The sequence below is a fragment of the Scylla paramamosain genome, unplaced genomic scaffold, assembly GCF_035594125.1.
Source record: "Scylla paramamosain isolate STU-SP2022 unplaced genomic scaffold, ASM3559412v1 Contig88, whole genome shotgun sequence".
NCBI classification, from domain to species: domain Eukaryota; kingdom Metazoa; phylum Arthropoda; class Malacostraca; order Decapoda; family Portunidae; genus Scylla; species Scylla paramamosain.
Window position 1 is genome coordinate 359,465 of NW_026973753.1, and position 26,224 is coordinate 385,688.

Genomic DNA, 26,224 nt, shown 5'->3' on the forward strand with positions numbered 1-26,224 from the left:
CTGGAAGTGTGGATCCTCACTCCTTGATCAAGCAGCAGCAGTGGCAGCAGTCATTGCTGCCCAGAGGAGGAAGCATCAGGATGCATCTAAGAGTGCTCATTGGCTGCTGGAGGCGATATGTCACTGATTCAATGTAACACACAAGGCAGCCAATCACAGGAAGGTTTTGTGTTATCACCAAGAATGCCATGAGACATTGTTTACAAACTGTTATGTGCCCACAGCCACCAATCATAGTATTCCAGTCATGGCCAGCAAACCTCCTAAGAAAATAAGACCTTGGTTCACTGACACCGAGACCTTAGCCTTGGTGGAGGAGGTGTAAAATCAGGCTGCAGTGATTCTGGAAAGGCTGGACAATAGAATCACCACAAAAAAGAACAAGACTTGGGAGGAGGTGGCTGCTCGTGTGAACGCAGTCAGCCGAGTGGGTAGCTCTGAGGAAGTTTAAGGACCTACGGAGCCACGTGAAGAGCAAGGCTGCTGCAGAACATCATCATGCTACAGGCACTAGTGAGTTCATCAGCTTTGCCTATCACACTCTTGTTAGCATAGTTGCGAACCTAGCATGGTGTGGTTGACACATCAGGGGCCTAGAGAGCTATAGGGATGGAATTGCTGTGATATAACCAAACAGGTGTGAGTGCTCCTGCCAGTGAGTGAAGTTATGGCTTATGGTTCCAGGCCACACAGTAGGGAATTCTTTCACTCTTTCACCAGTCTCAACATGGCTTTTCTTACTTTTCTCATCAGATAGAGATTGTCATTGAGTAATTTAAACCCATATTTACCCACTGCAAATTATTTATAATGCTGATGGCAATTTTTAAACATCTATTTTTGGGAGGCAAGTTAGTTTAGGTTTGTTTGGTTAGGTTATGTTATTTCGTTCTGTTAGATTACATAGGTTAGTTTGGTTAACTTGGTTGGATTAGGTGGTGGTGTATGACAGCTGGCTGGTGGCCACAGTGAGTGGCTGCTTATTTGTGAGGGCCAATCTACCTTTTTCTTGTACATATCAGTCTGTTTTGTATTAACTGCTTTTGTTTACTGCAAATAATTAGTTTCTGAGGGGATGGTGGGTCAGGGAGTAAAAAGTAGTGGCTCATGATTTCCATAAAAACAAGAACCATATTGATTCAAAACAGGCAAAAAAAATACGAGAAATAAATAGTTTCATCCACATTAGAAAACTGGAGAGAGTAAAAATTTGCCCATTAGCAGCATATTTGCTTATTATTTTATCTTGACCAAACTGTAAACTGCATATGGAATTTAGTTAACTAATGTTTTGGACACTGCTTTAAGTAATATGACCAAATTCCCTAAATGACTTTGTTGCATAATGGGAGATAAAAATTGTTTCTTTCTGCTCACCCTTTGGGACCCAAACTTCTAGAAAAAAATATTATTTTAAATATGTTCTACACTGTTGAGGTTAAATAAATGTTCTACATTGTTGAGGGAGAATTAGGTTAGGGTAGGTTGTTAGGTTGGTCAGGTAGGTTGGACTGATGGTAGCAATGCTTAAAACCCCTCCAAAGTTTGCTGTTGTGTACATGTTGTAATTTAAGGTTGATGCTGTGTAAAATTTACCCAGATAGTTGATAACCATAACCAAGAACCTGCTAAGCACTGGATTATAGATAGCAGTGTGTACAGTAAGTACCTGTGGCAGTCAGGTCTGAGATGGTGACCACTGCAGTGATTAAAATCTTCAAGATGAGTACTTACGCATTCAAGTATTGCAACAGGTGGACTTAGATCCATGCAGGTGAAGGACCTCCAGAGGACACCACCTACACTGTTGTCCTACGGATGCTGTCACTAACAGCATTTGCAGAACTGCCAGTCCCTGACAGGGAGGGAGACACATTATGTAAGAAAAGAACAAAAAAAAAAATTACATTTTGGAAATTATTACCATTTTTAACTTAAAGTACAGTAGTGTAAATATCACAACCAAATATGGTAAAGCATCAGCTTTCATGGGGCCAGCAGGGCAACAGAACAACCACTCAGATTCCTGAGTTTAGATATCTGCACACACAAATATTAACCCAGCATAACTATGTAACAGACATAAACATGAAGAAATTGACTGCTTATATATATATATATATATATATATATATATATATATATATATATATATATATATATATATATATATATATATATATATATATATATATATTATTTTTATTTATTTATTTATTTTTTTTCTTCATTAACTTCTGTAACATTTGTGGTCCTAGATCTAATTTTCAATCAGTAGAATACCACCTCTCCTCTACTAAACCTCATCATCTTTTCCTCACTGAGGCAACTGACAGTAACCCAATTTCTGTTCCCTCCTACTTTCTGTCTCCATATTCAGTCCAAAGCTGAATGTTGTGTCTATGTGCGCAACGACTTATCCTGCTCTCATGCCCATGCTCTTGAATCTTCTGAGTTTTCCACCATCTGGCTACAGAGTCACTCTCTAAATTTATCTGTACTGTATACCTCTCACCTAATTCCTCTGACTATAAGAAATTTTTTGACTACTTAGCTTCCAAAGTGGAGCACATTCTGTCTCTCTTCCCTTTTGCAGAGATCTCCATTCTTGGAGACTTCAATGTTCACCACCAGCTTTGACTTTCCTCTCCCTTCACTGACCATCCTGGTGAACTAGCCTTCAACTTTGCTATCCTCCACAACCTAGAGCAATTGGTACAACACCCTACTTGTGTTCCTTACCATCTTGGAGATATGCCTAACATTCTTGACCTTTTCCTAACCTCTAATCTTTCTGCTTATGCTGTCACCCTCTCTTCTCCGTTGGAGTCCTCCAATCACAATCTCATATCTGTATCTTGTTCTATTGCTCCAGTCTCTCCTCAGGATACCCATAAGTGTAGGTGCCTCTGGCATTTTGTCTCGGCTAGTTGGGGGGACCTAAGGAGGTATTTTGTTGATTTTCCTTGGAATGACCACTGCTTCCTTGTCAGAGACCTGTGTCTGTGTGCTGATTGCATAACAGAGGTGATAGTGTCTGGTATGGAGGCGTACGTTCCTCACTGTTTTTCTTGACCTAAACCTTCCAAACCTTGGTTTAACACAGCTTGTTCTTGTGCAATACATGATAGAGAGGTGGCCCACAAAAATTACTCGAGCCTTCCATCACCAAAATTTTGTGTGCTTTATATTTCTGCTAAAAACCATGCCAAGTGTATTCTCTGACTAGCCAAAAACTTCTTCATTGATAGAAAGTGTCAGTCTTTCAAGATCTAACTCCCCTCGTGACTTCTCGCATCTAGTCAAAGATATCTCTAATAACTTTTCTTCTTTTTTACCTCCTTTATTTCAGCCAGATGGCACTACTATCACATCCATCTCTAAAGCTGAACTCTTCACCTTTGTTAAAAGCACTACTGTAGGCCTTGTTCCTTCCTCTCTTCCACCCTCTGACTACTTCATGCCTTCACTGGCATAACCCTCAGAAGGCTTATGGACCTTATACGAGTCCCTCCTATTGTTCTCTGAAACTGCACCTCTGTGCTTGCTCTTGTTTAGTCAAACTCTTTCAACTCTGTCTGTCAACATCTACCTTCCTTCTTGTTGGAAGTTTGCCTACATTCCTAAAAAGTTCCTAAAAAGGGTGACCATTCTAATCCCTCAAACTACTGTCCTATTGCTTTAATTTCCTGCCTATCTAAAGTTTTTGAATCTATCCTCAACAGGAAGATTCTTAAACATTTATCACTTCACAACCTTCTATCTGATCACCAGTATGGGTTCTGTCAAGGCTGCTATACTGGTGATACTTTGGCTTTCCTTACTGAGTCTTGGTCATCCTCTTTTAGAGATTTTGGTGAAACTTTTGTTGTTGCCTTGGACATATCGAAAGCTTTTGATAGAGTTTGGCACAAAGCTTTGATTTCCAAACTACCCTCCTATGGCTTCTATTCTTCTCTCTGTAACTTCATCTCAAGTTTCCTTTCTGACCATTCTATTGCTGCTGTGGTAGATGGTCACTGTTCTTCTAAATCTATTAGTAATGGTGTTCCTCATGGTTCTGTCCTGTCACCCACTCTCTTCCTATTATTCATCTATAATCTTCTAAACCAAACTTCTTGTCCTATCCACTCCTAAGCTGATGATACCACCCTGCACTTTTCCATGTCTCTAGACATCCAACCCTTCAGTTCACACAGGGAAGCCACAGAGCGCCTGACTTCTAATATCTCCAAAATTTCTGATTGGGGCAGAACAAACTTGGTATTGTTCAGTACCTCAAAAACTTAATTCCTCCATCTATCAATTTAAAACAACCTTCCAGACAACTATCCCCTCTTCTTCAGTGACACTCAACTGTCCCTCTCTTCTACACTGAACATCCTGTCTTTTAGTTACAATCTAAACTGAAAACTTCACATCTCATCTCTAGCTAAAACAGCTATGAAGTTAGGTGTTCTGAGACATCACTAGTTTTCTCACCCTTCCAGCTGCTAACTCTGTACTGGGGCCTTATCCATCCATGTATGGAGTATGCTTCACATGACTAGGGTGGTTCCACTCATACTGCTCTTCTAGACAGGGTGGAATCAAAAGCTTTTCATCTCATCAACTCCTCTCCTCTAACTGACTGTCTTCAGCCTCTTTTCTCATTGCCACAGTGTTACATCTCTAGCTGTCTTCTACCACTATTTTCATGCTAACTGCTTTTCTGATCTTGCCAACTGCATGCCTTCCCCTCCCACAGCCTCACTGCACAAAACTTTCTTCTTTCTCTCTCTCCTATTCTGTCCATCTCTCTAATGCAGGAGTTAACCAGTATTCTCAATCATTCATCACTTTCTTTGGTAAAATCTGGAACTCCCTGCCTGCTTCTGTATTTCCACCTTCCTGTGACTTGAATTCCTTCAAGAGGGAGGTTTTAACATGTTTGTGCTTCAATTTTTTGACTACTACTTCGGACCTTGTTCAGGGATTGGCATCTCAGTTTGTTTGTTTTTGTTTTTTTGGCATCTCTGTTTGTTTGTTTTTTGTTGTTTTTTATCATTTTTTTTCCATGGTGTCCCTCCTACATAAAAAAAAAAAAAAGCCCTCCCTGTATTTCTTTTTTTCCCTCTTTCCAGGAGAGTCTGGCCCTCTGTGAGGACCACAGCCATCCACCCACCAGCAGTGGTGTTACAGTCATCCAGCCCTCATCTGCTGGTGTTGCTGGGGCCTCTGGATTCATTGTTGCTGTGGGTGCAGCATGTGAAGTTTTAGCAGTGGGCATTAGTTTCTGAACTCATGCATCTTACAGATGACATCACCCATTGGTGAATAACTGTTGCCACTCATTCATGTTAACATGTATTCAGTTTTGTTCTCCTGTACATACCTATGAACATTGTATGTACATTTAGCATATGAGCTATTTGTGCAGTACATTATTATTGGACAATTTGTTTAACCCTCATTTGTATGCTGTTACTTCAGCTGCCCAGCAAAACTGCAGCAGAAGGCTACTTTGGCTTATTTTTTTTAGGAATACATCTCTCAGGTATTTAAAATACTGATTCCAAAAGTGTGTCTTGACACCACCTTGGGTATAGTGGAAAGGTCCAAGGAGCAAATGAGGAAAAAGGACACAGCAGGATAGCAAGACATGTAACTTGACACACCGTCAATCATCACCGTCTGCTATGTGTAGTGCTACTTCATTTCAAATACTAAAAGATGAAGCAAAACCTGCCATTTAGTGCTGCTAATTAACAGCTTCTATAAATATTTCCTGTGTTTTTATGTATTGGAGGAAGAGACACTGAATAGTGGGTAAAATAGTAATTCAGTCTTTGAGACGTGTGAAATGTGGTAAACATGATCCCGTAGGAGTGCCTCAATGTAATTCAGTCTTTGAGATGTGTGAAATGTGGCAAACATGATCCCGTAGGAGTGCCTCAATGTAATTCAGTCTTTGAGACGTGTGAAATGTGGCAAACATGATCCCGTAGCAGTGCCTCAATGTAAACAGTTTTCAAGTGGTTTGGTGGCAAAGCTGGCTCTCTCAACAATCCCCAAGGCCATCACTGCTGCACACCTGTATCTTCCCAGCAGAAAGATATCTAAGTGTTATGGTCACCTTCATTTCAGAGGTAAGTGGGTTGTTCCTTTCTGTGTCACTCTACAAGGATTCTCTTACTAGATCGGTGACAGAGAGAATACCTGCATGATCTACATGGTATCTTTTGATGAGTTCTGTGTCATAAATTCATACAATATATCCTATCTGGGTAAATAATTCCTAAGCTGGGGTGGTTGTGGGTGGCCATCTTGGTAGCAGGAGCATCTGTCTTAAGCTGCTAAGACAGGGTGGACTCAGTCTTACCATCCCATGTGGATTTAAGACAAGAATGCTCCATTCTGTCCTAGCTATGACTTATTTCATAACTAAGACTTGCTAGGACTGCTTCATAACTCCTAGAATAGAATACAAGAAGAGGTGTAAGGCAAGGACTGTACACATGACTTTTTTTTTTAAGGCTCACTGGCCAAGGGAAACAAGAGGAAAAAAGATCCCACTGAGGGGTCAGTCCTGAAAGAGATGTCAAGAGAATCATTGAAATTTGAAGGATAGGTGTCTTAAAACCTCCTGCTTGAGAGAGTTGAAGTCACAGAAAGGAGGAAATACAGAAGCAAGCAGTAAGTTCTAGAGTTTACCAGAAAAGCGAATGAATGATTGAGAATACTGGTTAACTCTTGCATTAGAGAGATGGACAGAATAGGGATGAAAGAAAGAAGAAAGTCTTGTGCTGCAAGGTTGCAGGAGGAGGGGCAAGAGGAGGGCAGGCATGCAGTTTGCAAGATTAGAAGAGCAGTTAGCATGAAAACAGCAGTAAAAGATAGCAAGAGATGCAACATTGTGGTGATGAAAAAGAGGCTGAAGACAGTCAGTAAGAGAAAAATTGATAACACAAAAAACTTTTGATTCCACCCTGTCTAAAATAGTGGTATGAGTGGAAACCCCCCCCCCCCCCAGTAATGTGAAGCATACTACATACATAGACGGATAAAGGCCCAGTACAGAGTTAGCAGCTGGGGGTGAGAAAAACTGGCAGAGATGTCTCAGAATGGCTAGATTCATAGAAGCTGTCCTAGCTAGAGATGAGATGTGAAGTTTCCAGTTTAGATTATAAGTAAAGGACAGACCGAGGATGTTCAGTGTAGAAGGGGGGGACAGTTGAGTGTCACTGAAGAAGAGGAGATAGTTGTCTGGAAGGTTGTGTTGAGTTGACAGTTGGAGGAATTAAGTTTCTGAGGCATTGAACAATACCAAGTTTGCTCTGCCCCAATCAGAAAAATTTTTGAAAAATCAGAAGTCAGATAGTCTCTAGCTTCCCAGTGTGAAGTGTTTACTTCCTGAAGGGTTGGATGTCTATGAAAAGATGTCCAAAAGTGCAGGGTGGTATCATCAGCTTAGGAGTGGAGAGGACAAGAAGTTTGATTTAGATCATTGATGGATAATAGGAAAAGAGTGGGTGACAGGACAGAACCCTGAGGAACACCTCTGTTAATAGATTTAGAACAACAGTGACCCTCTACCACAGGAGCAATAGAACAGTCAGAAAAGAAACTTGGGATGAAGTTACAGAGGATAGAAGCTGTAGGAAGGTAGTTTGGAAATCAAAGCTTTGTGCCAGACTTGATCAAAAGCTTTTGATATGTCTAAGGCAACAGCAAAAGTTTCACCAAAATTCTTTAAAGAGTATGACCAAGATTCAGTAAGGAAAGGGAGAAGATCACCAGCAGAGCAGCCTTGATGGAACCCATACTGGTGATCAGATAGAAGGTTGTGAAGTGATAGATGTTTAAGAATCTTCCTGTTGAGGATAGATTAAAAAACTTTAGATAGGCAGGAAATTAGAGCAATAGAATGGTAGTTTGCAGGATTAGAATGGTCACTCTTTTTAGGGAACAGGCTGAATGTAGGTAAACTTCCAGCAAGAAGAAAAGGTAGATGTTGACAGACAGAGCTGAAAGACTTTGACTAGGCAAGGTGCAAACATGGAGGTACAGTTTTGAAGAACAAAAGTAAGGACCCCATCAGGTCCATAAGCCTACCGAGGGTTTAGGCCAGTGAGGGCATGGAAAATATCACTGCGAAGGATTTTAATAAGTAGCATGAAGTAATCAGAAGGTTGAAGAGAGGGAGGAACAAGGCCTGAATCATCCAAGGTAGAGTTTTTAGCAAAGATTTGAGCAAATGGTCAGCTTTAGAAATAGATGAGATGGCAGTGATGCCATCAGGTTGAAATGAAGGAGGGAAAGATGAAGAAACAAAGTTATTAGAGAAGTTTTTTGGCTAGATGCAAGAAGTCATGAAGGGAGTTAGATCTTTAAAGATTTTTATTTTTGAAGAACAGAGTTGGCATGGTTCAGGGCAGAAATATAAAGTGCATGAGATTCTGGTGATGGAAGGCTCAAGTACCTTTTGTGAGCCACCTCTCTATCATGTATAGCACAAGAACAAGCTGTGTTAAACCAAGGTTTGGAAGGTTTAGGTCAAGAAAAAGAGTGAGGAATGTTCGCCTCCATGCCAGACACTATCACCTCTGTTATGTGCTCAGCACACAGGGATGGTAATAGCTCCTCAGCTCCCTCTGATTAGCAGAGGCAAAATGCCAGAGCCACTTTCACTTAGGGGGATCCTGAGGAGGGAGTGGAGTGACAGAACAAGATACAGATATGAGATTGTGATCAGAGGAGCCCAATGGAGAAAATAAGGTGACAGCATAAGGATTAGAGGTCAAGAATGTTGGGCGTATCTCCAAGATGGTCAGGAATACAAGTAGGGTGTTGCACCGACTGCTCTTGGTCATGGAGGATATCAAAGTTAATTAAAGGCCAGTTTGCCAGGATGGTCAGTGAAGGGAGAGGAAAGCCAAAGCTGGTGGTGAACACTGAAGACTCCGAGAATGCAGGTCTCTGCAAAAGGGAAGAGAGTCAGAAAGTGCTCTACTTTGGAAGTTAACCAACCAACAACACAATGGGACAAAACTCCAGCCTCAGCAGCATCTTGCACCACCACAACACAACACTCACTGAGAATCACTTATTACTTGTATGAGGCAAGTGTGGACACAACAACAGCAACTTGTGTAAGCAAGCTTGACAAGAACACCATAGTGCACCTCCCTGCATGAAGATGAGGGGTGTATGCACGGCTGGAAGCCTCAACCTTCATCACCCAGTAGCTGCCACCTCCCTGTGAAGCACCAACAGCCTGATGCAGAACTCAGGACACCAGTTCACACACTCAGCCACAAATCAAAGCAATAAGCCAACTGTGGCTCTGTATTCTCAAACACTTTGGTGTTGTATCTTAATAACACTTAACTGGATGAAGTAGAAGTTATTGGATTTTCATGATTCTAATGATACTTTAAAAAAGGATTTTCCACTAGTAAGAAAAATATCCAGGGGGAACCTGACTAATCATTTCTGTAAACCTTGGAGATTGTTGCAGTGAAAGCCCACAGTGTTTAAGAGTAGTGTTACCAAGCAGGGAAGCCTCAAGTCCAAGCAACAATCAGGTCCTGAAGAATACAGCCTCAGTGTTGTGGTCAGCAGTGGCAGAGGAGTGAGGGTGGAGAGGGGAGGCTTCTACCACTACTGGAAGTGTCAAAGAGCTGTCTTGCTGGCATCCTGAACAATCTTCTCCAGCTCCAGGTCAGCCATCAGCTGCTCCAGAGGCTCCACTCCTGCTGTAGTGGGGAAGCAATAATGTAGGTTACCTGGCAGGGGACTATCATGTGACACTGCTTCACTAAGTCTGTAATAATAGTTTTGCCAGCTGAGGAAACAAGAACATGGTAACATGGCCACTGATTGACGCTGTCACTCGCTGGTCTGTGCATTGCCTGTCTTGTTTTGAAAAGTGTAGCTAAACTTACATATTTCTGCTGAAGCCCTTACTTGACTATAATGTTTCTGAATATACAACTTACAATAATCATGTATTCTACATTATCTAATAGTTTTTGGTAGAAATAAAGCAACTTTTGCTGGGGATTCTAACCTGAACAGCATTGAATGCTTAAATCTAATGTACCTCCTGCCAAGTCAATGGAGTGTAAAATATTTATGTATTTTAATCCTTTTTTTGCATATGGTGGTGGGAGAGCTCCACTGCTCCTGTGGGGGGATGCATGCCATCACACTGCAGCAGCATTTCAGCCAGCCTGTCCTGGCCACACAATGACTACACAGGTCAGTAAACAGGCCAGACGGTGGTGGCTTCAATAAGTGTTTGGGAATAATACAGTTATCATTTTGTCAAGTTTTAACCTTGCCACAGTCAGTGTGCTTGGGTGGTGCAGAGCAACAGTTTCTTAGTGGCTGCAGCATAAGTGACACGTTCCATAGCGATATTGTATGGGAGTGTCATATTGCACATTTAGTAAACATAGGAGATAAGCTGTAATCACCAAGTGTTTCCACATCCCTGCCACTACTTAGTGAACTACCCACAGCAAACCCATGACCACAGAGAGAGGGGTGACACAGTAGCAGCACTGAGTGGTGACAAGACCCATACTCATCAGTCTGATATCACACACTGTGCCAAGGGCAGTACATAACAGGCTGAGTGACACACTACGTGGCACTGCCTGTACTGCTAGGTGACAGCTGGTCTGGGTGACGGTGCAACACAGGGACCAGCGCCAGTCCACTTCCCACTGCATTATGAGTATTATTGTTATTTTTCATGTTTTAGAATTCATATATGATCTTTATGCAAATGGAGAGAAGAAGAGAGAAAAAACTACTTAACACAGGCAAAATCACAAGGGTAGGAGTTGCAATCAAAACAATACAGGAATACAAATGGCAAGTGCCAAAATAATGTTTGGTGCTTCATGACAGAATTGTAAAACTTTGCTCAGTGGCAGCCTGGTGACTGTTGAGAGCAGTGTCATGCATCCAGCAACTCACTCAAAGTTGAGGTCATCCACCAGAACCACTGACCAACACTCATCTCTCAATTAAAGATAAAGCATTTTGAAAAGCATCATCTCATTTCTTTCCAATAATTTAAACAGATGTGCACTGGTATGGATTACATTATCTTTGCAATGGATGGCAGAAAAGAATTAACTGAAGGGCACACTGGAGTACTGTGACTTTACACAAGACAGACTGCAGTGGAGGGAACAGCAAGGATTACAGGTGTTAGGAGATGTGTGCAGAAGTGGCTGACAAAGTGTTGGGGAGGGAACACTAACACAAGAAGAGGCCAGAGTGAGGGCACAAGGCATCAGGATGCATACTAAATGTTATGAAACATTGAGAGGATGCCCATCCTCAAATAACAGCAGGAGGACTGTGAGAACAAAACACCCACACACACGTGTCTACCAGAGTGGCCCACCGCTGCCTACACAACATCCCTCCCTCACTTTCACAGATGCCATTCTCCCAAAAAAATCCCTCACTACCTGTACACATCAAAAGCTTTGGTACACCTGCCAAGAAATAACTACAATGGGTATGACAAGCTGGCAACAAGTGTCTTGGACCACTGTGTCTGTGTCCTGTAGTCATGGCAAACATGTGTGCCATGGACAAGGAATGATTCCTTTAGTTAATTATGGTGTAGGAAATTCAGTGTTTTCAACTAGAAATTAAAAAAAAAAATCAAAACAATCATTTAGAGTTTTTGCATGACTTGTTCCTTGGGCCATTTGAAATGTGCATTGTCACACACACCAAAAAATCACAACTGCCTGCTGGACTCATAAGAGCACTGGCCACCCCATTCCCCTGATCTTTAACCGATCACTGAGAGGCACAGGCAGAGGAGGGCAGCCTGGACACCACAAAACTGCAGACAGGTATCAGGGAGGAATGAAATGATTCAAAGCCACAGACACTCATGGAACTTGCTGATCTGTCTCCTTCATGTCTTGGGAAAGGTGCAAGAAGGAAGAAGCCAGTCCATTCCTAGTTTCTCTGTAAGTAATATAATGGTTTTGTTCTCTTCATCTGAATTGTTTTCATTCACCTGTGGTCTTGCAGTTAACAATATCTTGCAATTACTGTCCACCAATCAGGGAGTGAGAGCATCAGTCACCACTAGTGTTACCATGTTTGTGGCTATCATGCTGTGAATTTGAAGCATGCATGAACATACAGTAAGAAGAGAAGACCAGGACCTGATTGAAAGAGCTTGAAAAAAGACAGTCAAGGGAAGAAGATGGAGGGAAAGACAGTGAAATGGAGGTATGGAAACGTGGCAGAGCTACAAAGGATGGGAGGCACTGAGGAAGATGCAAGGGACAGAAACTTGTACATGGTGCCAACCCCTAACTGTAAGGAAATGGCCAAAAAAGAAGGTCTTGCAGCTGACAATATTTTGTACATACTGTAGACCAACCAGTGTGTGAGAGCATCTATCAATTTCTTAATACTATTTGTGAATTTGAACCACACATGAACATACAGTATATCCCACCTGTACATGCATCCCAATATCCATCCATCCATCCACACTGTACAGGCTGTCCCATACACTAACCTTGCTTGATGGAGGGGTGGTCGCACTCCTCCTCAGAAAACTCCAGTGTATGGTGTCGCCTGGCTGCTCTCTCCATATTCAGCACTGGGGAAGGCATCACACGGCTCACTACAAACACTTCGCCTTCACACCAGCATCAGTAGGGCACATCACATAATTTCTGCTAAGCTTAATTAATTCGGTGATGTTTCATGTAGAGATTGGAAAGAATACAAAGAACAGCCACTAAGATAGTGCCAGAACTGGATGACTTGACACATGATGATAAAGATGAAAAGAAACTTGGACAGAAGAGAGCTTCCTAAATAACACACATCTTTCCACAAAGGAGTAGAGACATATGGAATGGAGAAATGTGTGAAAACCCCTGCAGCTTTAGGGTTAGTCAACCAACCTGAGGAACCAGACAGAAATGCCCTTTTGTTATGGACAAGAGATGAACCTCAATATTAGAGAGAGAGAGAGAGAGAGAGAGAGAGAGAGAGAGAGAGAGAGAGAGAGAGAGAGAGAGAGAGAGAGAGAGAGAGAGAGAGAGAGAGAGAGAGAATGTCCAAATAATGCAAACATATCTTTCCATGTAAATATATAAAGATATAGAATGGATTACAGGAGGAAGCAGTGAAAGGCAAAAGTGTACATCAATGAATAAAAAGGCTGGAAAGATACAAACACAGAAGCAGATTACAAACTTAGTGGCCATGGAACTTTTACTAATGAACAATTTGGCGAGTCTGTCTGTCAGTGACCTCACTATCACTAACTCATACACCTGTTGCTGTCAGTGGAGGACAGTGGAGGGGTGGGGGAAGGTACTGCTTCTTCACAGGGTGAGCATAGCTATAATCCGGGTCGCCGTGGGAGGGACGGTGACCCTGCCTGGCCTGCAGTTCCTGTCCCCGTGACCTGCGGTGGGATGACGCACTTCTGGCCTCGTCCAAACTTTCCTCGTGACTAGTAGTTGACTCTGTAATGGAGTGACTGCCACCCACCATGTCAGCCACAGTCTGGTAGTCCCTGTCTGGTGGGCAGGGTGGTGGTTAGTCAGCTTGGGGTGCAAACATATGGGTAAATAAGGGAACATATGTATGGATGGATGGATTTCTTTTAACCCTTTCACTGTGATAACCTTACCTAACCTAACCTATAATTGAATAATGCTAATTCATATGGTTTATCTTTGTTTATTAACCCCAACCTTAAATGTAAAAGCTGAAACAACAAAAATGCAGAAAAAAAAGAGGAAACAAATTTCCTTAATATTTATGTAAGCACAGCAACGGGTCGTGCCGAGGTGAAAAGATCACGTAAATTCAATGAACCCTTTCCCTGCTGTCTGTCAAATCTTTCCTCAGTCACTCAGCACTCTGGCATGTCTGTTGCTGATCTACCCCAAACACTACACTACACGACACCAAAAATTGCAAAATCTATTCTTTTTCATGCTCTTCTTTTTTGCACATGATTATAAAGATTTCATACATACTTCTTAGTGCTGCAAATTGTTGCTTAATGCAGTGAAAGGGCTTAATTTATTATATTTTAAGTCACATTAAACTAATTAATGTAAAACAACTTATGCAAACCAAAAGCCACCAGTGCCAATGCCAGTTTATTGGTCCTGATGACTAACCTTGTCTTTTTCTTCCATCATTACTCATTAAGACTTTATTCCCTTATAAGAACATAAGAGCACAAAAACAACAAAAGCTGCAAGAAGCCATCAGCCCTACATAGGGCAGTCAGTCCCTGAACATGCCTACCTATTTTGATCAATCACCCTGGTTCATAAATTTGTGTAATCTTTTGAAACTCACTATTTACTTGGCATTAACAACCTCATTATCATTCAATTACCACTCAATTTGAAAACAATCTTAATCCTCATGGTTTTTAAATCTAGCCATATTCCTGCTGCTTTGTCTCTCCTGTCCATCCCATATACATGCCAGCCTAACACCTGCCTCAAACAATGGTACACTCAGACCAGGCTAAGAAGTGAACTGTCTCTTCCCCTTGTACTTTTCTCAATCTCCAAGTGTTAACTCCACACTAACTGGCACAAAACAGTAAGTGCTTTAGTCTATCTACTTTTCAATCTTAGGCACCTAATATAACAGTGTTTTATCTCCTTAGTTTAGGAGGAGTTCACAAGTGCACTATTGGTTTTGTAAGCTTGTCAGGAGCAAGTATTTTCACTTTATTTTCCAAGTATATGACCTGATGTGCTATGCCTAAGTTCCTGGGGTGTAGCAGAGTGGTCTACGAGATGACTGCTAACCACCAGGAGGTGACAGAACTAAGAGTATGAATGATGCGTGTATGAGAGTGTAGTGCTTTGCCTGGGCCACCCTATGAGGGATTGCCTGTCTGGTATATAGAGGGAGACAGGTACATTTTGCAGGTCTCCATTTGTGTTGGAGATAATCCCTGCACTGTTCTGAAATATTTGAGCTTCCCCTGACCATGACTGACCTGGCTTGAAGAGGGCAGGGACTCGCAGGGCTCGGTTGTTGCCCAGGGTAGCACAGAAAGACACCAGGTCAGGCTCAGCAGGTGTGTCAGATTCAGTGGTGACCTCACTACTTGTCACCACACCTGCAGGGAGAAAGGAGCAGATGTATGGTGGTGATGGCTGTCTGTCCTCTATATAGTGAAAAGTGGCACAGTATAAAAAGATGGATTACAATTTATGAACGAGTGAATTGACTAATTGCTTTCAAGGCACCACAGTAAGGGTCATATGTCATCAAACATTAAAATATTAAGAAAATATTTGAAGATAATTGTTGAATGTTCAGAAATATTTATACATCAAAACTTCTGCACTGCATTGAACTGTAATCTGTAATTTTTTTCCTTTTCAATGCATTTCTCAAGATTCATGATTTTCCTTTTTTATAATTCTTAGGTGTAAATTTTGCAGTCATAAATCACAAGAAATCACATGAAATGACAAATAATTTTACATTATCTCTCTCTCTCTCTCTCTCTCTCTCTCTCTCTCTCTCTCTCTCTCTCTCTCTCTCTCTCTCTCTCTCTCTCTCTCTCTCTCTCTCTCTCTCTCTCTCTCTCTCTCTCTCTCTCTCTCTTACTGTTCCCTAAGGGGTCCTCCTCCCACACTCCCAGCATCACCTTTAGTCAATGAATAAACATGAGTGCACTTTTGCTTAACACTCCATCACAGCACTCCATTACCATGCCATCACTCCCTGCCACAGCATCACCCCTCCCCCCCCACCCTGGCAACACCACCCAGCCACACCACCTACCACCTCAACACTGTTTTGCACCAGCCACATCTTAGCTAATCTCTTACATCACCTATAAGCCTTAAGCCTCCACACTCGTCACACCACCACTCTCAGCTGCACCTCCCAGCCACGCCACCTACTACATTTGTTCCTGCGGCTAGACTTGGGTGTCGTTGGCCCTCCGTTGGTGTGGCTGTGGGTATGGTAGGCGCACACTGACAGATGAGCCGCTTGCCTCCTTGCTGGCTGCATCTGAGGATAGTACAGGTGTGGTAAGGCTTTGACTTAGACCAGGTGTGTTAATTAGGTACCCTCTATTGCAGTGGTTTCCAACCTTTTCGAATTCTCGTCCCCCTTCGTTAAATGACAAGTTCCCTGCGCACCCTCCACTCTGGTTTAAATACTGCTATTTACTGTCATAGTCGGCACAAATCAGTGATAAAAAAAAATTATACAATACATAATTATGTATGACTGAATGTATAGGCTTACCTTTACTAGTGTGATGGTTGCGCTTGCTTCTCTGAGCAGAGTTTCTCAAATCTCGGAGAATGTGATGAAATTGAGACCCGTAATTCCTTTTCTATTACTAAGCAAGAACGGTATTTTGTTTTGAGGACAGCAACTGAACTAAATCCTGATTCACACAAGTATGATGTCACAAAACGTAATAAAATGCCAATGGCCTTAGTTGACAAGGAAGGGTACTCATCTTTAACTTGCAACCAAAATTTTTCCAAAGGTCCTGCATCAAACACAAGTTTCAGCGAACCGTCACATGACAAATCAATAAGTTGCTCCTGGTCAGCTGTAGACAGTGTGCTTGTAGAGTTATCACCAAATGGGTTTCTTATCCATTCGTAATCACTTGTGTCTACATCTTTAAAGTAAAATGAGCACTTCCCCAGGAGAGTGCTCAGCAAACAATTCATTTCCACCTAGTACGCTAGTATGTTTGAGAAACTCTTGCAAATTTGGTAACATGTCAAAACTGTTATTTTCTACATTCCTTTTCCATAACTCAATTTTCTTCATAAATGCACGTATTTTGTCACTCTGTGCGAAAATATTCATGTGGAGCCCCTGCATAGACTGATTCAGTTGGTTAAGTTTCTCAAAGATATCAACCATGTAAGCAAGTTTTTTAATGAAATAATAATCTGTGAAAGTCTCCATCTTTGGTTTTATTTTCACAAATGAATGTAGCAATTTCATTTCTAAGTTCATACACTCTATGGAGTACTTTCCACGGGATAGCCAGCGTGATTCACAGTAATACAGTACAGCAGTGTGTTCAGCACCAAAATCTTTACATAACTGTGCAGTCTTCCTTTCAATGGACTGTTCTTTATGTAATTTACAACCCTGACAACATCTTTGAGCAAATTACCTAACTCTTCATTCATACTGCCTGATGCAAGTGCCTGTCTATGAAGCATGCAGTGCGTCCATGAAGTGTGTGGAGCCTTTTCCCTCACCAAAGCTTTCAGTCCAGCATGTCGTCCTGCCATTGACTGGGCTCCATCAGTGCACAGTCCAACACAATTTTCCCAGCTTATTCCATGTTCATTGAAAAAATTGTCAATCATGTTGAACACTTTTACAGCTGTGGCTCTACCAACAATAGGTTTACAAAACAAAAGATCTTCCTTAATTTCATTGGCAGATATATAGCACACATAAGTTATTAAATGAGCATCTTTCACTACATCAGTAGCCTCATCTATTTGCAACCCAAAATGCAAATATTTAAGTACATCTGCAAGAGGAATGCTGCGTAACTTGTTGGCACTTTGTTCATCGAGCATTATTTCCACCATGTCAATAGCAGCAGGTAATACCCAGGTTTCTGCTATGTTGTGAGCTTTTTTGCATCTTGCACTTATGTAGGAAACTTTATAAGAAGCAAGCAAAGCACTTGCAGCTGTGGTAGATGTCTTCGTGAAAGCCCGCCTCTGTTTATTAAATTCATCAAGTCTCCTTTTAAAAAATTCCAGAGATTTGCCAACATGTTCAGGATGCTGTGTTTCAAGGTGGTGCTTCAATTTGCTTGGTTTCATGCTGTCCATGGCCAAAATATTTAAACACAACACACATTGAAGTCTCCCCGTTCCACTAACAACCGTAGATGTAAATCCAAGCGAGAGATAGCTGTCGTCATACTTTCTGGTTTTCGTATGCCTGCTACTTTCATCACATTTACTGGAGTGAGGTTCACTTTCAGTTTCTTTCCTTTTGCCTTTAATCAAATACTTTTCCATATTTCAAAATTTTAGTGAAATAAACAAACGCACACGCTCAAAACTATTCCTTAGCTTTGTAATTTTGCAATTAACAGTTATATTTACGAGGCACTTGTTACGTCCAGAACGGTCACAGAGCTACCGTCTTACCACCGCACCCTCATACTACTGTGGCGGTGTGGCCACACAGCCAACTCCCAAAGCTGGAGTACTGACATGTCCGAGACGTGAACCGAATGGGAACCATACAAACGATGCGTTGTTTCTGGTAATCATTACAATATTTATATTTACAGCACGTTTCTCTCTCTATCTTTTATAGTTGTTTAATTCCTTAGTTACTTAGTAGCATTTGAAATAATTTATAATTGTATTTAGACAATAACATTTCATAATTCATATCTGAAATGTTTTCTCAATACTTAACCAATTATGTATTCCATCAAAATCAATAATGTTGATATATAATCATCTACTAAGTAATTTTTCCACTTTATGAAGTGCTTACGCCCCCCCTGGCAGCCCTTCGTGCCCCCTTAGGGGGGTGCGCCCCACAGGTTGGAAACCACTACTCTATTGGATCAGGTGTGTTAATTAGGTACCCTCTATTGGACCTGGTGTGTCAATTAGGTACCCTCTATTGGACCCAGTGTGTTAATTAGGTACCCTCTATTGGACCCAGTGTGTTAATTAGGTACCCTCTATTGGACCTGGTGTGTCAATTAGGTACCCTCTATTGGACCCAGTGTGTTAATTAGGTACCCTCTATTGGACCCAGTGTGTTAATTAGGTACCCTCTATTGGACCCGGTGTGTTAATTAGGTATCCTTTATTTAATTAGGTATCTTGTACTGATAGTGTTGTTGTTTAGTTTGGGCTGAAGGTAGATATGCACTACAGTGTCACTTATATTTATTATGTATTATGTATTGTTTATGTATTGTCTTTTGTATTATGTATTTTTATATGTATTTAGTGTTATGTATCATTTCATTATGTAGCATGTATTATCTATTGTGCACTGTGTATTATTGTACATGACTTATTTTGCTGATATTTCACTTTGGTACTCCTGCATCAAACACTGACTGACTGACTCACTCACTGTAAGCATTTGTGTGTATCCTGGTGTACATTCTGTGTGTCCTAGTTTCAATGCAATTATGAATAACAAACAAAAAATAATGCACACTTTTTTTTTTTTATTAATGGCAAGAAATATTTATAACAGAGAGCTTGTTATGGTCATTAATTGGGACTCTCTATCATAACTATTTTCATTATCACCATTATTGTTACAAATAATACTCCTATAACTGCAAATCTAAATGGAACCATGAAATAATAAGGAAAAGCAGAGGTCAGGAGAAGAAAATCAATCAAATAACCATAAAAGGAACTACTAGCACTGCTAGCAACAGACACACTAACAAACCCAGTAAATGAAATAAATAAAATAAAATAACAACAACAACAACAACAACAACAACAACAACAACAACATCAACAACAACAACAATAATAATAATGATAATAACAATAATAATAAAGATAAATAAATGCATTAAAATCCAAACAAATAAATAAATAAAACAAGAGGTCAAAAATCAAATATAGTGGGTGTTTGTAAATGAGGCAGCAGTCCCACAGGCAGCCAGTGTGAGCAGAGGCTGTGTGATGACAAGAGAGTCCTGCACACTGGTCATCTTTGTACAGCTGAGGTCATTAGCTGAGTGTCCTCTTGCACTCACTTTCCTGATTGTGTGTTTTCCTCTAGTCTCAAGTCTAAGGACCCATCTATTCCCAGGCTTTGTGAGGAGACTGTCAGTAGAGAACTCCAGACTGAAGGAAATGTCAAGGCACAGGAAGCTTGACTTCTGACCATCACCGCACTAACAACTATCGCTTTTCATTCATTTATCTTTTTTACTCTGGTCTTAGGGTGTAGCACGGTGGCCCACAAGAATAACCCTTTCTTCCAGGGACCAACAGGGTTAAGAGTGTGAATGATGTGTGCATGTGTGTGTGGGGCTTTGTTTAGACCATCCTGTGTCAGATTTTTGGCCTGGTATACAGATGGACAAATCTTTTTATCTTCACTCTATCCCTTCACACCACAAAGCTGTTCCAAAAAGGAAAGACAAAAGAGATGGAACAGCCAGCTGTGACCTCACTGTACATTTCACAACCTGCCTTTTAAAAATTCTGTTCTTTCACACAACTCTACATGCACCTAATACATGCACACCCTTCACTCAAAATTCAAAATTATCATGGCGACTCCTACACCAGCCTCGGAGTCCCCAGGACAAATGTCCCCAGATCAGACTGCTCTTCTGGTGAGTGTCTTGACACCACCCTCAACTTTTTCTTCAATAACTTCTGCAACATTTGTGGCCTTACATCTTCTTTTCAATCTGTAGAACACAACCTCTCTACTAAACTTCATCTTTTCCTCCCCAAAACACAGGTGTCTGAGGCAACTGACAGTACCCCCTTCTTTGTTCCCCCCTACTTTCTCTATCCTCATTTTCTGCCCAAAGCTGGATGTTGCAACTATGCATACAACAACTTAAATTGCTCTTGTGCCCACACTCTTGAATCTTCTGGATTTTTCACTGTCTGGCTATGACTACAGTCACTCTCAAACAAAATTTATCTGTGCTGTATACCTCTCACCTACAAGAAGCTCCTCTTGCTAGAAAAATTCTTTGACTACTTAACTTCTAAAGTGAGCACATTCTGACTCTCTTCCCTTTTGCAGAGATCTCCATTCTTGGAGACTTCAATGGTCATTACTAATTTTGCCTTTCCTCTCCCTTCACTGACCATCTTGGTGAACTAGCCTTTAACTCTGCTATCCTCCATGACCTAGAGCAACTGGTACAACACTCTACTTGTATTCCTGATTGTCTTGGAGATATGCCCAATATTCTTGACCTTTTCCTCACCTCTAACCCTTCTGCTTATGCTATCATCCTATCATCTCCATTGGGCTCCTCCAATCACAATCTGCATCTTGTCCTATCCTTCCAATCTGTCCCCAAGATTCCCCAAAGTGGAGGTGCCTTTGTCATTTTGCCCCTACTGGAGCTGAGTAGGTATTATGCTGATTTGCCTTGGAATGACTACTGTTTCTGTGTCATAGGGTACCCATCTCTGTGTGCTGAGTGCATAACAAAGGTGATAGTATGTGCTATGGAGACATACAATCCTCACTCTTTCTCTTGTCCTAAACCATTGGTTCCCAACCTTCATTACATTACTTGTTTACTGACTTTTCAAGTTTGCATTACCTGCATCATCAAGTGAAGGCACAGTACTATATATCTGCTATAAAGAAACAGTGGTAAACCTTATAAAGCAATCACTCAATTGCATAGCTGGCGATGATAATGAAAAACTTATCACAATAAATGATAAATCAATGATGATAATGTTATCAGTGATAACTGATAATTCAGTAACTGGTGATAGATTTAGTGCCGATAACTGATAACCAATAAATCTATAAATCCAAGATTCTGATACTAGTGATAACAATATTGATATTTTAAGTAAAAAAAAATGAAAAATCCAAATCTTTATTTTTAATCTTGATCTTAGAAAACTTAGAAACATCTTCAAAAACTTCTAATTCAATGTTTATCCTGTCTCTTCACTAATGAAAAGTACTGTTTTAATTAAAATAACTACATTTGATTTTGAAAGTTAACAACTTCAACGTGCTCATGTTCCTAAAACTACGTTACAAAGGGGGGATGACGTTAGTAGCACTGTGCCGTGGGTAGTGAAGATGGGCATTGGCAGCACTGAAATCAGGAAGGAGTGAACTGGTACTCAAGATGAGACCAGAGGCAGGAAACACTGTGATTGGCCCAAAGAGCAACAGCAGCAATTACTTCATGCTACCCATTAAGATCCAGGGCTTGTTCCTCCCTCTCCTCTACCCTCCAACTACTTCATGCTACCCATTAAGATCCTTCCCAGTGATGTTTTCCATGCCCTTGCTGCCCTCAGAAGGCTTATGGACCTGATGGGTCCCTCGTATTGTTCTCTGAAACTGTGCCTCCATGCTTGCATCTTGCCTATTCATCTCCACTTGTTCTGTTGTTGTAAAATAGTGTGGTGAGAGCCTTCCCTGTCATCTCTCCCCCAGTACTCACCCACTGAGAGCAAGTATCCACCTCACTGGCTGGCTCCCTCTAGCATTCCTTCATTTCATTCATACAAACTTGCCCAGAGTAGTAAAAAAGATCAGACAACTTCCTCCAAAGATCACATTCCCAGATCTTGGTCTTTGTGGAACTCCTCATAAAAAGCAGTTTATTAGTCCACATACCAATAATTTATTTCACATGAAATTCACTGGAATTTGTGGCACCAACATTTGGAGAAACCATAAACATTTACAAACTCATTCACTTTCATTGTTACCATTTGTCCACACCACCTTACTGTATTTCAGATTATTACAGCAGAACAGATGATGATGTCATTAACTATTCTCTCAAAACCCCCATCCTACTCCACACATCACTACTCTGTGCAGGAAAAGAGATGAGTGTGGAGGAACATGTACAATGTATGGCACTGCAATACTAACTGATAGATTTAGAATACAAGACGACTGATATCAAAATGTTACAAGACTTATCCATGTATTAAGTTTGGGCATCACTCCTTCAAAACAGTCACCTTCACCACCAATAAAGTGGTCCCAGTCCTGCTGTCACTGCTCACACGTGTTCAGTAAGTCTTGTTCTCAAAGCATGTTAAGCACCTTCTGTGACTCGGGCTCAACCTCTTCCATGGAACACAGCATAACAACATACGGAAATCAGAAAGGCTGCCAGAAGTCATCAGGCTTACCCGTGGCAGTCCCTGCACAAAATATACCTACCTATTTCCATCTACCATCCCCATCCATAAATCTTCTTTTAAAAATCCTAAAGAACCAACACTAACAACCTGATTACTGAGTCTATTCCATTCATCCACCACTCCATCTGAAAACCAATTCCTTCCTATCTCCCTTTTAAGTCTGACTTTTCAAACTTAGATCCATCCTTTCTCGTTTCATGGTGTCAAGATGGCATCCTTTTCACCCACAACTTCCTTTATCTTTAGGAAGAGGAAGAAGTTACAAATGAAATGTGGATCCAGGTCTTGTCCCCAGTGGAGACCCTCAATGTGAAGGTTGGGTCATCTGGGGCACCTTCTGTTTGGAGATCAGAAGCCTGGGCACAAATTTTTCAGCTATGTGGTCATATTCAAATCAAACATGGGGATTGCCTCAGCTGTTCTGTATGATGCACCAACCCTGACACCAACTCCCTTCGCTGATCTCCAACAATTCTCTTGCACGTCACTCAACCGTTTCCATGTTTTCAGTGTCTGAGCTCACGGAATATCATCCTGACCTCTTGTCATCTTCCAGAGATATTCCGCTGCTCTTGAAGAATACATGGTACTTGACGCACCTCACATAACTCACTGCTTCCTTGCCACACATGTGCTAAATCATGTCAAAGGTCTTTGCTGAATTTGACACACAATTTGGTGTTAACTCTGCTCTTGTTTGCAGTTCATGATGAAATATGAAGTTCAGCATGAGGCCACAAAACTCATGTGACATGGCTCACAAAGTTCACAGAAAGATACCAATTGGCAGACTGCTTGATAACTGTCACTGTCCAGTCCCATCAGACATGCATCCTTGTACAGCCACCTGTTGGTGTACTATGGAACTAGTCTTGGGGCTTTGATACCACCTCACACTTCATTTTACCCTTCAATCCCAACATGTCAGTGGTAGATGAGGTAATCTCATTCTTGTGTATAGATTCCTTTAGTTACAAGGAATATGTATTATGTTGCTGGGACACTCACTCTGTGCTTCTCTCAAATGAATGATGTATAATAAAAGCTAAGATAAGCAACAGTTTCAGCTTTTTCTGGCACACACAGTCATCTATCAAGAATCTGGCAAAGCCTGGGATGAATATAGCAGCGTGTTATGACCACAGGTCTCTGTGCTCTTACACTGTAAATATGCACTGTGATGCCCCATGAGTACCTCTGGGGTGATAACACTCATGAGGTCCACAGCTGGCTGCTGCATTACCAGACAACACAGTGCACCACTTGTGGAAGACATGAGGTCATTATGTACACTTCCTTCTCAGTGACAAAATGAATCCAAGAAATGTATACAGTGGAACCTCAGTTACTGAATGTCTCCCTCTCCGAACAACTCTGTTTTTGAACAAAAATTTTAACTCCTAATTGCTTTGATTACTGTACCATAATTTGATTTTCAAACAAAGTTACTCGATTTCAAATATTACAACACGTAACAAAAGCTGCCATTTATTACTAATTTATAGTTTCTATAAATAGTTCCTTTGGAGGAGAGACACAGAGGGTAAGACAGTAATTCAATCTTTGAAATAAGTTAAATGTGATCCTACTGAAGAACCTCAATGTAAACAAACAAGGTTCGGGGCTCAGGAGTAATCCCAAGCCTCCTGTGGCTCTCCCGATGACCCACAATGCCATCACTACTGCACAACTGCATTTTTCCAGTAGCTTTTCCCAGCAGCAAGATGTCTAAGTGTTATGATCACCTTCATTTTGGCAGCGAGTGGGTTGCTCCTCTCTGTCTCTGTAAGGCTTCCCTCACTTCATGGGTGACAAAGAGAAAGCCAGCATGGTCTAAACAATATCTTTTGATGAGTTCTGTATCACTAAGTTCATTCAACAAAGCTTTTCTGAATAAAAAAAATTCTAAGCTGGAGATGCTGTGGAGCAGCCATCTTAGCAGCGGGAGTGTTGGTCATTACCCACTAAGACATGGTGGATGCGAGTCTGAGAATGGATTAATCTATTTTAGAATGACTCCTGTGGGGAAAATAGTATCGGTTTTCAAACATTTTGGATTTGGAACGACATTTACGAACAAATTAAGTTAAAAAACTGTTGAATGAAAGATAAAGCAAAAGAGATAAAGATGAAGTTGAAACTGTCCTCATACTCAAAGTAATGAGGAGTTATGGATACTTCCCTTGCAGAGTCAAAATGAGTTCAAACTGGCAGGAACTGTATCAGATGAAGAGGCTTGCTGACAAATAAAAGTAAAACAGTGCAGATGTAACACAATTGCTCACTGTCAACTACAACAATGTAAAACTAGAGATATAAGATAGGAACACACTGATAAATAAAGCAAAAACAATTGACATGTAGGATATCTGAACCAACTGTATAAAAAAAAATATATATATCCTAAAAAAAAAAAATGTTCATAAAGCAACCCAAACAACATGCAAAATGAAGCTGAAACTTTCCTTCTTGGCAGAGAAGTGACATACCTCTCTCAGCATTGGAAAGGGCCTGGGCTGCTCCCTTCCCCTTGGCCCCCTTAGAGGTTTTGTCTGGGGGTGTGTTCACTCAGGGCAGGAGGGGTTGGGGACGCCTGCAAAATGTGGCCACTTGAGAGATGGGACAGCCACCCTTGAGGAGTCAACCAGCCAACCAGCCAGCTATCCCACAGTGGACTAGTCAGCCAGATAGCCAGCCAGTCAGCTAGTCAGCAGGAAAACCAACCAGCCAGCCGGTCAGCCAGTTAGCCAGGCATCCAACCAGTCAGTTAGTTAGCCAGCCAGCCAACCAGAAAGATAGAAAGCCAGCCAGCCCAAGGAAAACACTACACACAGAGGAGGAGAGGTACTACAAAGACTAAATTTGGTATTATTAAGAGAAGTGGACATTGTTGAACACATGAACTACAATCATCCTGTAGGAAAAAGTGATTGTGTGATGGTAAGGTTTCATATCAAAGAAAAAGAAGAGGAAAGTAGATGGGAAAATTATAAGGATGAAATATTTAGCTATGGTAAAACTAGTTTCAAATAAACGAGGAGATACTTTGGTAAGATGGAATGGAGTGCCTTTATTACAGCAAAAGATGTGCAGAAACAGGAAGCACTAGTCACTAGGTATATATAAGAAGGGAGTGAAAAGATGTGTACCAAAAGGAAACACAACGATAAGATATAACAAAGACTGGTATAACAGAAGGTGTGAAGTTAAAGTTGAAGGATGTGTTTGACAAAGTATCACACTGAAGGTTGATATGAAAGATAAAAACACAAAAAGAAGATAAAAACACAAAGACT

The 26,224-nt window shown here is 41.1% G+C and overlaps 1 protein-coding gene and 1 long non-coding RNA gene across 3 annotated transcripts; one reads left to right on the forward strand and one right to left on the reverse strand.

Moving 5' to 3' along the window:
• Positions 1-386: 386 nt before the first annotated feature.
• Positions 387-11,257, forward strand: LOC135098855 (uncharacterized). Its single transcript, XR_010267438.1, has 3 exons — positions 387-513; positions 5,124-10,242; positions 10,506-11,257. It is a non-coding gene; the product is annotated as an uncharacterized LOC135098855 (long non-coding RNA).
• On the reverse strand, positions 9,599-25,920 carry LOC135098854 (uncharacterized). 2 transcript variants are annotated; one of them, XM_064001251.1, is made up of 6 exons: positions 25,418-25,920; positions 15,942-16,053; positions 15,023-15,145; positions 13,312-13,568; positions 12,551-12,634; positions 9,599-9,737 (listed from the first exon to the last, which is right to left on the reverse strand). In XM_064001251.1, the coding sequence occupies exons 1-4, from the start codon at positions 25,427-25,429 to the stop codon at positions 13,312-13,314; spliced, it is 504 nt and encodes a 167-aa protein (XP_063857321.1). In that variant the 5' UTR covers positions 25,430-25,920; the 3' UTR covers positions 9,599-9,737; positions 12,551-12,634. The 2 variants fall into 2 exon arrangements, with proteins under 2 accessions (XP_063857321.1, XP_063857319.1); XM_064001249.1 differs by having other exon boundaries at positions 9,603-9,734; positions 12,551-13,568.
• Between the last annotated feature and the right edge of the window lie 304 nt (positions 25,921-26,224).

What these genes read in the sequence shown, in the direction of transcription:
- LOC135098854 (XM_064001251.1), bottom strand. An exon ending in TAGCCGCAGGAACAAATGTA is followed by an intron (nt 15,146 to 15,941) that starts GTAGGTGGCGTG and finishes TTCTCCCTGCAG; the next exon opens with GTGTGGTGACAAGTAGTGAG. An exon ending in CCCTGCCCTCTTCAAGCCAG is followed by an intron (nt 13,569 to 15,022) that starts GTCAGTCATGGT and finishes CCTGCCCACCAG; the next exon opens with ACAGGGACTACCAGACTGTG.